Source organism: Geospiza fortis, unplaced genomic scaffold (genome assembly GCF_000277835.1).
Source record: "Geospiza fortis unplaced genomic scaffold, GeoFor_1.0 scaffold23, whole genome shotgun sequence".
Taxonomy (NCBI): domain Eukaryota; kingdom Metazoa; phylum Chordata; class Aves; order Passeriformes; family Thraupidae; genus Geospiza; species Geospiza fortis.
In genome coordinates this window covers 15066172-15079797 of record NW_005054303.1, presented here as the reverse complement: position 1 = coordinate 15079797, position 13626 = coordinate 15066172, and the positions used below count along the sequence as shown (strand labels likewise).

Below are 13626 nucleotides of genomic sequence, written 5' to 3'. Positions count from 1 at the left end.
GTTGCTGACCTGCAATTTAAAGCCCCACAGCCTCTCTGATGCACCAGTGTGGCATGGGAAACACGAGTCTTCCTCCCTCTGCTTAGGGGAGTGCCCTGAGCCAGGTTAAGGAGTTAAAGCACTGCTGCTTCCTGGTTTTCTGCCTCTGGCCAGGCTGGGATGAGGAGGGACCTTCCCAGAGCTGGGGTTTGGGTTAATGCAGTGCTGTTCTCTGTTCCCAGGCTGTGGCACACGGCCTGTGCCAGCGAGGAGGGCGAGGTGATCATCTTTGGGGGCTGTGCCAACAACCTTCTGGCCCATTCCAAAGCTGTGAGTTGGTTTTGAGCTTCCCCTTCCCGTGGGATCTGCAGTGCTGATCTCGTGGGGATCACAAAGGTGCACACACAAAGCCTGAGGGGGAAATGCTTTGCTCCTTCCCAAAGCCCCTCAAGGCTGGGAACCCTGAAGGCTTCCTCCAGTGTCCCTGCCCAGGGCAGGCTGGAATGGGATGAGCTTTAAGCTCCTTCCAGCCCAACCATTCTGGGATTCTCTGGTTGTGCTCCCTGGGCTGCTCTGGCTCCTGCTGAGATCCCACAGAACCGATTCTCTGTCTCTGCCCCCCTCCAGGCTCACAGTAATGAAATCCTGGTGTTCTCCCTCCAGCCAAGATCTCTTGTAAGGTAAGAAAGCAAAAGTTCAGCTTGGAACTGTCGTGTCCCAGGGGAAATTCCTGGGAGGGTGGGGAATGGCTGTGGCTGCCCCTGCATCCCTGGAAGTGCCCAAGGCCAGGCCTTGGAGCACTGGGATGGTGGAAGGTGTCCCTGCCCATAGAAAAAGGGTGGAAGGGGATGGGATTTAAGGTCCTTCCAACCCAAAACTTTCTGGGATTCTAAGACAAGTGGGGCAGAGTTACCATTAGACCTGTTCATGTTCCTAAAATACTGGAAACCATTTCTGCCTCGACCAAACGCTGCCAGAGCAGCAGCCAGGGCTGAGGATGCAGCATTCCCCTCCCTCAGCACCTCTGGCACGGGCTCCCCGTGCAGCCTGTCCCTGCTGACAGAGCCCTGTGCTGGAGCTCCCAGTGCAGCCTGTCCCTGCTGACAGAGCCCTGTGCTGGAGCTCCCCGTGCAGCCTGTCCCTGCTGACAGAGCCCTGTGTTGCAGGCTGTGCCTGGAGGCCGTGATTTGCTTCAAGGAGCTGTTGGCCAGCTCGTGGCACTGCCTGCCCAAGCACCTGCTGCACAGCGTGAACCAGCGCTTCGGCAGCAACAACACCTCGGGCTCCTGAGCCCAGGCACCGGCACAGTGTGTGCTGCACCCTCTGTGTGTAGGTAGTTGCTTCTCGCCCTCCCGTGCATGTGAATGGCCTAGAGAGAACCTATTTTTGTGTGAGATGTTCCAATAAATGTATTTGATGCCAGAGGAGATGAGCCTGAGCTTCAGCTGTGACCAGCTGTGGGGTTGTGCACCCCGAGGGGGTGAGGCTGACCCTGAGAGAGGGGGGGATGTCCATGGGGGCAGAGCTGGGAATGCTGAGCACACCACAGCTCTGGAGTGTTGCTGTAGTGGTGTTTAGTCCACAGCTTCACGTTTTGCCACAGATGCTTAAGGTGAGAGAAGCAGGATGTGGAAGTTAGGAGCAGGATGTGGAAGTTGTCCCATTGTCGGTCAATAAACTGTCATAAACCTTGAGATGTTAAAGCACCACTACTTTCTGCTTGGCTGTAGTTTGGTTTTGGTTGTTTTTTTTTTTTGAATTTTTATGTTGTGGAACTTCAGTTGTGAACCTTAGGTAGCAGATATTCTGCCCTGCGAGTGTAACTGAGAGTGTTTGTGCCTGTTCCCAGCCCTGTGGAGCTCCCCTGCCCCTGGAGCAGCCCCAGGGATGTCCCCTGGCTGCAGGGACATGGAGAGGGGACACAGGGCACAGGGCCAGGCTGTGCTGCTGTGGGGAAAGGGGGGGATCATGTTTTAAGCTGTCTTCAAAAACTAATTAAAAACGTTGACTTGTAGAACAATTCCTGTGCTGTAATTCCTGAGAGATCCCGGGGGTTTTTCCTGACTCCCAGCCCTGCTCTTCCTCCACTGGGTTGGGGGAAACTGGGCCTGCACCTTCCTCTCTCCACAGCCAGGGAATGTTTGGGGAGGATCACAATTCCCCCCTCCCAAAGGAAGCGTTTTCCCTGGCACTGCCCTCCTGGAGGCTCTGGAACTGAACCCCCCCGGAGTTTTCCTGCCCCAAACTCCAGAGCCTTTGCCCAGCGCTTGGACAGAGAAGCAGCAGCAGGGGAGCACATTCCTGACCAAGTGCCAGCAATTTAATTCCATATTTATCTGCCATTTGTATCAGAGTCCAGCTAAACCACCAGGAATGCAGGCCCTGGGTGTAGGGATTGAGTCCTGGTCGTGGGTCTGTGTCCGTCTGTCCCAGCCCCAGGTCCGGTGTGGGGCCAGAGCCCCAGCATGGAATCACTTCTTCTTCATGTTCTGGAGGTGAGGTGCAGACACTTTGACCTTCCCAGGAATATTTCTTGACAGATCTGTGTCCTAGGGCACAGGGGAGAGGAGAAGGTGACCACAGCAGGAAAGCCTTTCTGGAGCACTGGGATGATCCTGTCCTTGGCCCTGGGAGCACCAGGACATCTCCAGCCTCAAGTCCCAGTGCCAGCTCCTGCCCCTGCTCCAGGAATTCCCACTCCCAAACCCAGAGGGTTCCCTGGGAGATGCTGCTGTTGTCAGACAGTGACACAATGCAGGAACAGAAGGCCCAGTGCTCCCACTGAGGCTCAGGTTCTCATGGTCCCTCCCAGCCTGGGCAGCAGAGCTGTCCCAGAGGGGCTGGGCAGTGTCCAAGGCCAGGCTGGATGGGGCCTGCAGCAGCCTGGGACAGTGGGAAGTGTCCCTGCCCACGGATTTTTAAGATCCTTTCCACCCCAAACCACTGCAGGACTCTCTGGCCTTCCCTAGGAGTACAGACAAACTCCACTGCTAACAAAACCCAACAGCAGCCTCAGTCTGGCAGCATTTCCTCCCAAAATGGCTCCTGTGGCCATTGGAGACCCTGCAGGGCCGGGCTCACCTTGACGCTGCGGAACAGATCCTTCTCTCGGGCACTGGCCTCTTTGGACTGCATGAAATTGTGCAAGGCAATCTTGGCAGCTGGAAAAACCCAGGGAAGAGTGAAACAGCCTGGAAAGCACCCAGCCTGCAGCAGGCAGAGCCCAGGAGGGGACTCGGGGCTCTCACACCGTACCTTTGCCCTTCTTCTGGGTGCCCGGAGTGAGCTTGACCTTGTACCTGCCCAAAGGAAAGGCTTCTGTCAGTAAAACAAAAACTCAGCACGTGCCCTCCCAGGAAGGGGCTGCCACTCACTTGTAGTTGGTCATGGCTGTGTAGGGAGCACAGATGGGGACAGCAAAGAGCAGGATGTCCTCGGGGTGGGGCTGCCCTGTCAGGGAGTCCAGCAGAGCCTGGCTCTCCTGGGACACAGAGAGCTCCACTGGGACCTGTGCTCAGCCCTCCTGGAGCCACGGGGCAGGGGTGGGGACAGGCAGCCCTGCAGGGCCCTGCCAAGCCAAACCCTTCCATGGCTCCATGAGCATGGAACCGGCACAGAATTCCCAAGCCAGGATTTGTGACTGATCTGTTTCATCACTAAAATCAAATCCTTGCCTGGATCTTGGTTTTGGGCCAAGGGTCACCCAAAGCTCCCACAGCAGATACCCTTATCCTCCTCCATGGAGGATTTAAAGGAATTCACTTATTCCCAGCCCTGGGCAACACCCACAGCCTGTAATTACACAAAAGTAATTACAGAAAAGTTTGAAGCAATTTGATATGTAAATAAACTTCAAACTAAAGGAGAACCTGCACTGCTCACTGTGTGATTCTCCAGCCCAGAGCCACCAAGGCAAAAACCAAGGGCAAACATCCATGGAGCCAGCTCTGGGTTTATGGGGGATGTGGAGATGAGCAGGGCAGGCATGGAGGTTAATTTTAAGGAGGTTAATTTTGAAAAATACCATTAAAGTGGGTTCAAACAGTCCTGGAGGGCTCCCCCCTGTCCCAGTCCCAGCAGGAGCACAGCCCCACCTCAGCCCTTACAGAACTGAGCATTCACCTCCAGTCCTGGCTGCTCCTGGTCCTGCTCCTCCTGCACACACAAACAGAGAACACATCAGGCCTGCAGAAACCACAGAGCTGCTCCTGCCTCCCCTGGCCCCAAGAAATTCTTTAAGGAGCAGCCCCAGAAAGCCCCACTGTCCCTGCAAAGAGAACTGAGCTGGTTTCACAACCAAGGTGAGAGCAGCACTGCACTGCCGTGGGTGGGAGGGTGGAGGTTTCTTTCCAACCTCTCGTTTGCCTGGCACACGCCGAGCTGGGAGGGGAGATGGGGCTCAGAGATAGCAAATCCCAGCAGCAGGGCTGGGAGCTGGGGCACGCCCAGCTGAGGGGGAGGTGCTGGGTGAACCCGAGCCTCGGGACTGCTCCGAGCCCCAGTTCTGCCTGAGCTGGCAACAGGAAGAGCACAGGGATTGCTGCAGGGCTTTGGGCTGCTCTGGGAATCCTGTGGGCTCCCTGAGCCCTGGCAGCAGACACAGAGCTCTCCACAGTGCCCAAAATCCAAGGGGAGCTGCTCAGCCTCCCGGGTGGGAGAGCTGCACAGAGCCAGGACAGACACATGGGCAGGTGAGGAGAGGAGAGAGCTGCTCACCTTCTCACCCTGTTCCTCACCTTCCCATCCTCCTGCTCCACCATCCCACTTCCCATCCCCCTCCTCACCTTGTCCTCCTGCAGCTCATCCAGGCCTGGCTCCTGTGCCTCGTGCAGCACAGTTCCTGCTGGCAGGCTCTCCTTGCCCCCTCCTGCTGCACGACGCTGGGGTTTGGGTTTCTGCTGCTGCTTCTTTGCTGCCTCTTCTTTCGTCTTCCCCTTCTTCCCTTTTTTCCCTTTGTCCTCCCTGCTGGAGCCTGCAGACTGTGGTGACACAGCTGGTCAGGGCTGGTGAGCAGAGCCCCCCCACCCCGGGGAAGGCAGAGCTCCCTCCTCACCCCCAGCAGCTTCATGATGAGCTCCCTGTCCTCCTCGTCCTGGTCCCTGTACTTCTCCTTCATCTTCTTCATTTTACTCTGCAGGAGGAAACACCAACAGCTTCAGAAATGACAAATCTTAGCAGAGTATTGCAACCACAGATGCTCCTTCCTTCCCAGTATCCCAAACTTTCAGAGCAGGTCACCAGTAAGCAAGGCACTGGTTCCAGTGAGCTCTGTGCCAACCCCCAGCACCATCAGCTGAGACCCCTCAAAGCACCACCAGGCAGCCACGGGTGTCTGGGACACCTGGCATTGCTGTCCCTGTTTCCATGGCCCCTGGTCCCTGCCCACCTTCTGGCCCCTCTTGATGGGCTGAGGGGCTGGAGCTGCCTTGGGGCAGCTGGGAGCAGCCACAGGTTGGGTCTCTGCCTCCTTCTGCTTCTCTTCAGACAGCTCCGAGCTCTCAGAGTTGTTCTGCTGCTTCTTTTTCTTCATTTCCCTAAGGAGAACAATCCCAACACCCTCATTTGTTGTGATGGGAGAGGAGAGGCTGCTGCTCTCTGACAGCATTCCCAGCCTGCTTCCCTGCCACAGGGACCCAGAGCAACACTGCACACAGCCCCTCCTCAGAAAAACCTCTCCAGCCCAGCAGCAAAACTGTTCCCAGCCAGCACTGCCAAAGGCCAGGAGCAGCAGCTCCCCTGGAAATGCAGGATGGACGATGGGCAGGGACTGGAATGGGTCCAGATGTGCCCAGGCCATGGGGAGGGAATGGGGAAGAAGCATTTCCCCAGAGCAGCTGGGGCTGCCCCTGGATCCCTGGCAGAGACCAAGGCCAGGCTGGACAGAGCTTGGAGCAGCCTGGGACAGTGGGAGGTGTCCCTGCCATGGCAGGGGTGGAATGGGATGGGGTTTAAGGCCCCTTCCAAGCCAAACCATGCTGGGATTCCCTGCAACAGCCACTGGCTCTCACCTCCTCTCCTTGGCAGAGAGATGCCTCCGGCCCTGGGCCCTGCTGTCACCCTGAGGAGGCAAAGGCAGTTCAGGGCAGATCCTGCCCAGCAGCTCCCACTGCTCTGGGCCACCCACGGCAGCTGGGACCTTACCAAGCTGGGCTCTTCCTCTTTGGGGATGATTTTCTGCAGGGATCTGTGGGGAGATGCAAAAGGAGCTCATCAGCAGATGCAGGGCAGCTCACCATGGACACACCAACCACAGCCCAGACTTCAGCAGCCTGGCTCTAACTTTCAGCTTTTCCAGAGCTTGGCAACCCCAGCTTTGGTGACTGGAAAAGGCAGAACACTGGGATTCACTTTAGAAGAGAATCTTGGCTCTCTGCCGGCTCCCCTCTCACACAAGTAACAAACAGCCTGGGCACCGAGGGAGCCCCAAGGTGCAGCTTCCCATGAGCACCCACCCAATCCCTGCTCCCTGCAGCCTCCAAGGAGTCCCAGGGACTGCAGGGAGCTGAGCTCATCCACAGCCTGAGCAGAGCAGAGGCAGCTCAGGGCTCAGCTTCTCAGCATTCCCACTGCTGAGCATGGAAGGAAGGAATGGCAACACATCCCAGCCCTGTCCTGGCAGTGTTTTAGGAGACCCTCAGGTGCCCCAGCTGCTGCCTCTCTCACCTCTGGGGCTGAAGATGTGACAGATCGATGGTGGTGTCTGGATAATTCACCTCTTCCTCCTTCACTTCCCTCTTGGGCTCTGGATGTTCCTCCTCAGACTCTCCATCGTCCTCCTCAGAGTCAGCCTCTGGAGCAGGAGTGTTCCCTCCTCCCTGCTCAGCACTGCCCTCCTCGTGGGTGCTCTCAGCTGTGGCTTCCACATCCTCTGCAGCTTCCTCAGCCCCTGGAGCTGCCTCAGCCTCAGCTTTTTCCTCCTCACTGCTGCTGTCTCCTCCGTCTGAGGCACCCAGGGCAGGAAAACACAGGAACACCAAACTGATCCATCATCCCAGCATGGTTTGGGTTGGAAGGGACATTAAAGCCCATCCAGTGCCACCCACACCTCCCACTGTCCCAGGTGCTCCAAGCCCTGTCCAGCCTGGCCTTGGGCACTGCCAGGGATCCAGGGGCAGCCACAGCTGCTCTGGGCACCCTGTGCCAGGGCCTGCCCACCCTCCCAGCCAGGAACTCCACCCCAATATCCCATCCATCCCTGCCCTGTGTCAGTGTGAGACCATTCCCCTTTGTCCTATCAGTGACCCAAACTGGGATCCCCCAGATCCTGAGGGACCCCTAGCAGCTCCCCAGTGTCCCCCTGTACCTAAGAGCTCCACCTCCTCAGCCACCAGCTCACTGGCACTGCTGGAAACCGTGTCCAGCTCCTCATCCTGGACCTTGACCTTCCTGTCCTCACGGTGCCTCCACACACAGCTCTCATCCACCTGGAAATGAGGAGCCTCTGGGTCAGGCCTGGCAATGCTCACACACCACCTCGCTCAGCTTTTCCTTCCCTCTTTAACACTTCCTGCCATCAAAAGGCAGGAAAATGAAACCAGACCCAAGTGTGCCAAGCCCACAAGTCAGGGTGGCACCCAGAAATGTTCAGATTCCAAAGAGAGCTGGGAGAGCAGGCCTGGCAGAGGCAGGAAGGTGCAGAGTCTGTCTGGAATGCACACAGAGCACACTGCTTCCATTTCCATCTCAGCCCAGAGCCATTATCAGCAAGAAGCTCTTTATGGGATTTTTCCCAGTGGGAAAAGAAGTAATTTGGAATACACTGATAAGCAAGATGCAGAAAATAAACCTCCTGCAGCTCAAAGCAAATTACAAAAGCCAGCAGGGGCTGCATGGGAAAAGCTGTACCTTAAACAAGAAGCTGAAGCCCATCATCAGATAGGAAGGTGGAAGGAAATTCTTTTTCCCTGAAAAACAAAGGGAGAGTCTCATGAGGGGGTTTAGCAGCCACGCTGCAGGATGTACTTCCAAAATTCATTTTTATTAGAGGCTTTAGGCTACCAAAAATTACACTGGGGCTTTTTTATCTCTGGGATGAGAACAGGAGAGCTCAAAAGCAGCTGAGTTAATGAACTTCTGCCCAGGGCTCAGCTCAAACTGCTGCTGCAGCTGCCTGATATTCAGACTGAGCCATTCCCAACAGATTTCTGGGAGAAGAGTGGGATCTGCTGCCACTGCAGGACAGCCCAGCACCTTTGAGAAAACATCCCACTGCCACTGCTCCCCTGTGCCTCACCTCGGATCATGAAGCTGCCAGTGGTGAGATATTCTCCTGTGGGGGCAGTTTTAGAAACCTAAAAGAAAACCACAAAAACTGTAAAAAATCCCTGTGACAGAAGGCCAACATCAGGTGACAACAGCACCAAGAGAAAGACTGGCTCAACAGGAGCTGAACTCCTGGGACAGCTCTGCAGGGCTCCATATCCAAGGGGCTCTTCCTCTCCTTTGCAGGGAATTTTCCTAAGGGATGTTCCAATCCAATCACACCCCACCAGCACTGAGTTTTAGGAGTCCTGGGTGAGTAACTCAGGAAACAAACCCAGGGTCTACTCAGGAGCATTCAGGGAATAGTGATGCCTTGTGCAGGCTGCCCTAGAGCAGAGGCTGGATGGAGTTCCAGAATAAAGCAGGGATTGATTCAAAGCATCTCCTCCATGGATCCACCTTGGGCAGCACCAGAGCCCAGCCAGGGCTGCACCCAAGATGAACCAAAATGGCCCCAAAATGCACGGCCGGGCACGGGGTCTGTCCCTGGGATCAGTTCTGCTCCATTTGCACCTTGCAGTTCATTGTCCCATTCCAGCTTTAGCCCCTGCAGTCCCACCCTGCTTGTTTTTCTCTCTCCAGCCCACGGGGTTTGTGCTCTTGGGCTGAGATTTGGATCATTTGTCCTTGGTGCCCAGCTGGAGCAGGAATTGTTTTGTCTCCCTGCTCTGTGCTCAGAGCTCAGAACTGCACATGATCAGAACCATGCCCTGATATGGAGCCCAGACCCACACACTGAAGCAGCACAGAATGTGAAAACAGAAAAGCTGAACCTGAGGCATGAACAAAACCACCACAGCTTTGGTGTGATCTCCACACCCTCACACAGAAGTCTGACCCCCAGCCATGGGCTCGTGTCTGGGGTCCCCTGCCAGCCCCCTGGGCTCTGTGCCTGCAGTGCTCACCTGGCTGTGGGACACCCACCAGGCGCTGGTGACCACGCGGGCGTCCCAGGCAGCGCTGTAGCACAGGGCCATGGTCCCCGCCTCCGTCAGCGTCCGCGGCGGGACGGGCTCACCTGCAACACCCAGAGCCTTCAGATCCTGCCCTGAGCCAGCCTGGCAGCCTCCCAGCAAGGACTGATCCCCATCCCAAGGGGAGGCACTGCCAGCTCCTGTCCCCAGGGCTCCACAGGTACCTGAGGGGTTCTTGATGACGCAGCTGGTGGCTCCGTGCAGATCTGCGTGCACGTAGATGTCCCCTGGGAAACAGAGAGTGCCCTCAGACCCACACATCCCTGCAGCCAGGGAATCTCTCCTGTCAGATGGAAATGCCTGGTCTGGCTGCAATGGGCAGGGTGGGGACACAGAAGTGTAGCCACGATATTTTCTGAAAAATCCCTTTGCCAGGATTTTTCTCCTGAGAAGCTGAGAAGCCTCGGAGGAAAAGAAAAGCAATAATTATCTGCTGCTGTGGAATGCAACAGGTGCATCTGTGATTGGTCTCATGGGGTTGTTTCTAATTAATGGCCAATCACAGTCAGCTGTCTCAGACTCTCTGGTCAGTCACAAGATTTTATTATCATTCCTTTCCATTCCTTGCAAGCCTTCTGATGAATCCTTTCTTCTATTCTTCTAGTATAGTTTTAATATAGCATTTTCTTTTAATATAATATCTATCATAAAATAATAAATCAGCCTTCTGAAACATGGAGTCAAGGTTCTCATCTCGTCCCTCGTCCTGGGACCCCTGTGAACAGCACCCCACAGAAGCCTTGCAGCCCATCCCTGTCCCAGGGAGAATCAGCTCCTCTGCTCCTGAGGGGAGCCCATCCAAGCTGCTCTCGCCCCGTGGCACCAGAGGAACTCCCACCACCAAAATTCCCTTGGATCCAAGGCCCAGCTCAAGGAGAAAGCAGAGGGACCTTCCCCTGTCACTCCTGGACACTGACAGAAGTGGGAAAGAGGACAAAAGCCCCACATGGCCTCCGTGGGCTCACCTGGTTTGAGGTAGCGCTTCACGATCAGCTCGTTCTGCTGCTGATCCCTGCCAGCAATCACCAGGTAATTCTCAGAGCTGATGAACCACAGGAACTTCTCAAACCTGCCAAATTCCAGCAAATCCACAGTGTCAGTAACTAACAGGACATTGCACAGGTGGGTTTTGATACCAAACTCAGAATATCCACCTCAGCACCTACAATTCATGAGACTGAAAATCTTTTTACTTCCATCCACAGGCCTGGGACATAAAAACAAGGCATGGGACAACTACAGCATTCCTGGCAGGGAGATTTGGAGATGGAACAAGAAGCACAGTCCTACCGTTTATTTTTATTTTAATAATTAAAATCTTTGAGATTTGGTTTCATTTGTTTGTTGCTTTTTAAAGCACAGAAGCCCAGAATGGTCTGGTTTGGAAGGGACCTTAAAGATCATCTAATTCCCCTGGACAACACCTTCCAGTGTCCCAGGCTGCTCCAAGCCCCATCCAGCCTGGCCTTGGACACTTCCAGGGACGTGGCAGCCACAGCTGCTCTGGGCTGCTGTCCCTGGGAACCATTCTGGGATTCTCTGACTCTTTAAGGAGACTCCATGCAAAGTGCAGAGCTCAGAAATCCCAAGGAGCTGCACTCCTAAGCCAGGGAAGATCCATCCTGACACATGGGAGAAGGACAATGGAGCTGTACTTGCCAATAGACCTTTCTGGCCTTCTGGATGGTGGTGACAGTCTGAACTTCCCTCAGGGTTTGCTTTGTCTTCTTCTCAGCTGATTTAAAAGCCTGTTTGGACAGAAAGCACCAGGGAACGTTGGGAGGAAGTGGCCTGGACTTGATCACAGTGCAGGCTCCACCCAGCCCTGCTCTTAAACCCCCACCCTGGAGAGCTGCTCCCTGAAATGATCAGGGAGGATTGGACTGGAAGGATTTCCACTGATTTTCCCCTCTAAGTCCTGGTCTGTCAGTGCCTCCACCTGCTCTGAGTGTTCCCAATGCTACTGGAAAAGGAGGCTCCATCAGGGATCTGCAATCCTCCACTGAGCTCCAAATGCCAAGAATAAAACAACTCTGGGTGATTGATTTTCCCTGTCATGTTTTGTTTTAGGGCTGCTCAGATCAGCTCAGGATTTCCCACTGAGGAGTAGCAGGGATTTTCCTTTTAAATATCTTCTAAAATACAAGAGAAAAAATACCTTTTCTGCAGCTTCCACTGTCTTCTGGGTTTTCTTGGCTGCATGTCTTTTGTGATCATAGTACCTGTGAAAGACAAGTGTGTTCTGAAATCCCAGCAGATCCACTCCTTCATCCCCCACTCATCCCAGGCCTCTGCCTTTTGTTCCATGGGCAGAACTGGAAAATTCAACCTGTGGGAGCCACAGAGCAGCTGCTCTGCACCAGGGAATTCCCATCCCAGAGCTCAGGACAAGCTGCTGTTTCAACTTTTAACTCTTATTTTTAACAAGATATCCCAAAACCCTTCCTCCTGCACACCCAGAGAAATTGATCCTACAAAAACACACTAAATATTTACTGAAAAATCTTACTTTTTGGCATTGGCATAGGCAGACAAATTGAGATCAACATCAATCAATAAGGGTTTGTTTTTCTGAGGTTTCTTCAACTGTTTGGTTTTATTCTTTTTCTTTTTTCCCTTTGGTTCTTCTGTTTCTTCCTTCTCTATGTCAGCATCATCCTCCTCCTCTTCCTCTTCAGATAACACATAGGGGTTCCTAAAAACACATGAGACCATAAAACTGAGATAAGAGAACTGGTTAATTTTTAATCCTTGGTGCAATGTGCTCTTAATTTCATTCTCTCAGAGGTTTAGAAATGGCCCAAGGAGCCTCTAAACCATTCACAATTGGAGACACAGGAAGCTTCGTGTGCCAACCCTTTTTTGTCCTGGAGTCAGCCAAATTTGGGGGGAAAAAAGAAAACAAAAGCAGAAAATAAAAAGCCCAATTTTTCCAATCCAAGGAACTGACTGAAAGCAAGTTTATTCTATAAAGTGCCACTTCTGAAAGCGAGATAACCAAAAATTCACTAATTTACTTTGCCACATCCCAGCTTTTACACCAAAACTTCTGGGTACAGAAAAGCTATTTTGGGGTATTTTTAAATCTCTGAGCTGCTGCTGCAGTGCACTCACCTCAGCAGCATGGTGATGTGGTTTGTCTGCAGCTTTAACTCTTTGATTGCCGTGGCCACGGGGTCGCCGTGGGCCTGGGCCTCCTTGACGATGGCGCCGATCTCGCTCCAGTCGATCTGGTTGGCCAGGGCGCTGCGCACCACCTGGATGGCCCTGTCCACCACCTCCAGGTTCATCTCTATCAGCTCCCCCTTCAGCTTATCAGCTTCCTTGGGAAAGGAGGAACTTGGAGCAGTGCAGCCAAGCACGTGCTCAGCAGGAGGTGTTAGAGAAATGGAAGCAGTGGTGAAGAAATGCAAGGATGGATTGAAGGGGTGGCACGGGAGAAGATCCAACCCCGGTGCTGCCAAGCCCTGGGGTGGTGGAAGGAGTCCCTGCCCCTGCAGCTGGGTGGGATTGAAGTTCCCTCCCAACCAAACCATCCCCTGGTGGTGTGATTATGCACTTTTTTAATTAAAACCCAAAATCTGCCTTACCTGAGCCTGCTGGAGAGCTTCCAGTCTGTGCTCATGGTCCCTACGGACGTTTTCAAGTTTCTTCAATGCTTGTTTTTCCTTTGAAATACAAGACGTCAAAAATATAAATAAAAATATTTCATATTAAAAATACATTTCTATTTATAGGTATGTTATGGTTATATTTATATTTATATTTAATCTTGCAGTGATTATCTGATGCCTTTGCCAAATGGCATCAGGTAATCACTGCAAGAAGCAAGAGAAGCCTCTGGAGATGTGGGAGCCACCCACATGGATCAGGACTCACCTGCTGCAAGGCCTTCAGATCAATCTTCTGCCCCTCCAGCTTGGAGTAGAACTCATCTGTAGCCTGCAGGAGAGAGTGAGGCTGGAGAATCCCCAGGCTGGCCTGACTCAGGGCAGGAACAGGAGGGGCCCTGCAGAGAAAAGGCTGCAAAGCACTAAAAGAGGTGACAGAGGCTGAGACAACCTCCAGGAGCTTTCCCCATTTCCCTTCCCATTAAATGAGTCCAGCAGGACACTCAGGGCTGAGTCCCACTGCAAACACAGAAGGAAAAAGTGGCCAAGCAATGGCTCACCTTTTTCTTGCTAAGAAATGATGGCAAAGAAGCTGATTTGGTTCAGATTAAATGGTTGCAAAGCCAGATCTGCCTGCCCTGAATCCCTGCTGCTTCTCTGGTCAGTTAAACAAGCACAAAGACCCAGAGTGCCCAAAAACTGCTCCTGGTGTTCCAGCTGTGCTTAAAGCACAAGGTGAGGAAGGTTTGGGGCTGTTTAGATCATCAGAGGGACTGGGGACAAGGGATGGAGGGACAGGA

General features: G+C 53.7%; 2 protein-coding genes across 2 annotated transcripts in view; one reads left to right on the top strand and one right to left on the bottom strand.

Moving 5' to 3' along the window:
* Positions 1-1998, top strand: part of KLHDC2 (kelch domain containing 2) — an 8631-nt gene extending 6633 nt beyond the window's left edge. Inside the window, exons 11-13 of the mRNA XM_005417981.2 lie at positions 222-309; positions 607-659; positions 1146-1998. Of these exons, the coding sequence (XP_005418038.1) occupies positions 222-309; positions 607-659; positions 1146-1269 (265 nt within the window). The 3' untranslated portion in view covers positions 1270-1998. The remainder of the gene's footprint in view (positions 1-221; positions 310-606; positions 660-1145) is intronic.
* A 274-nt stretch (positions 1999-2272) lies between these two features.
* Positions 2273-13626, bottom strand: part of NEMF (nuclear export mediator factor) — a 20734-nt gene continuing 9380 nt past the window's right edge. The window contains exons 11-33 of the mRNA XM_014311845.2: positions 13095-13157; positions 12806-12883; positions 12330-12538; positions 11725-11910; positions 11374-11437; positions 10875-10963; positions 10181-10284; positions 9380-9442; positions 9147-9259; positions 8213-8270; positions 7825-7883; positions 7283-7403; positions 6643-6919; positions 6121-6163; positions 5988-6037; positions 5366-5513; positions 5033-5110; positions 4764-4958; positions 4102-4134; positions 3354-3460; positions 3235-3278; positions 3061-3140; positions 2273-2528 (exon numbers count right to left, since the gene is read on the bottom strand). Coding sequence (XP_014167320.1) covers positions 2451-2528; positions 3061-3140; positions 3235-3278; positions 3354-3460; positions 4102-4134; positions 4764-4958; positions 5033-5110; positions 5366-5513; positions 5988-6037; positions 6121-6163; positions 6643-6919; positions 7283-7403; positions 7825-7883; positions 8213-8270; positions 9147-9259; positions 9380-9442; positions 10181-10284; positions 10875-10963; positions 11374-11437; positions 11725-11910; positions 12330-12538; positions 12806-12883; positions 13095-13157 — 2340 coding nt within the window. The 3' untranslated portion in view covers positions 2273-2450. The remainder of the gene's footprint in view (positions 2529-3060; positions 3141-3234; positions 3279-3353; positions 3461-4101; positions 4135-4763; positions 4959-5032; positions 5111-5365; positions 5514-5987; positions 6038-6120; positions 6164-6642; positions 6920-7282; positions 7404-7824; positions 7884-8212; positions 8271-9146; positions 9260-9379; positions 9443-10180; positions 10285-10874; positions 10964-11373; positions 11438-11724; positions 11911-12329; positions 12539-12805; positions 12884-13094; positions 13158-13626) is intronic.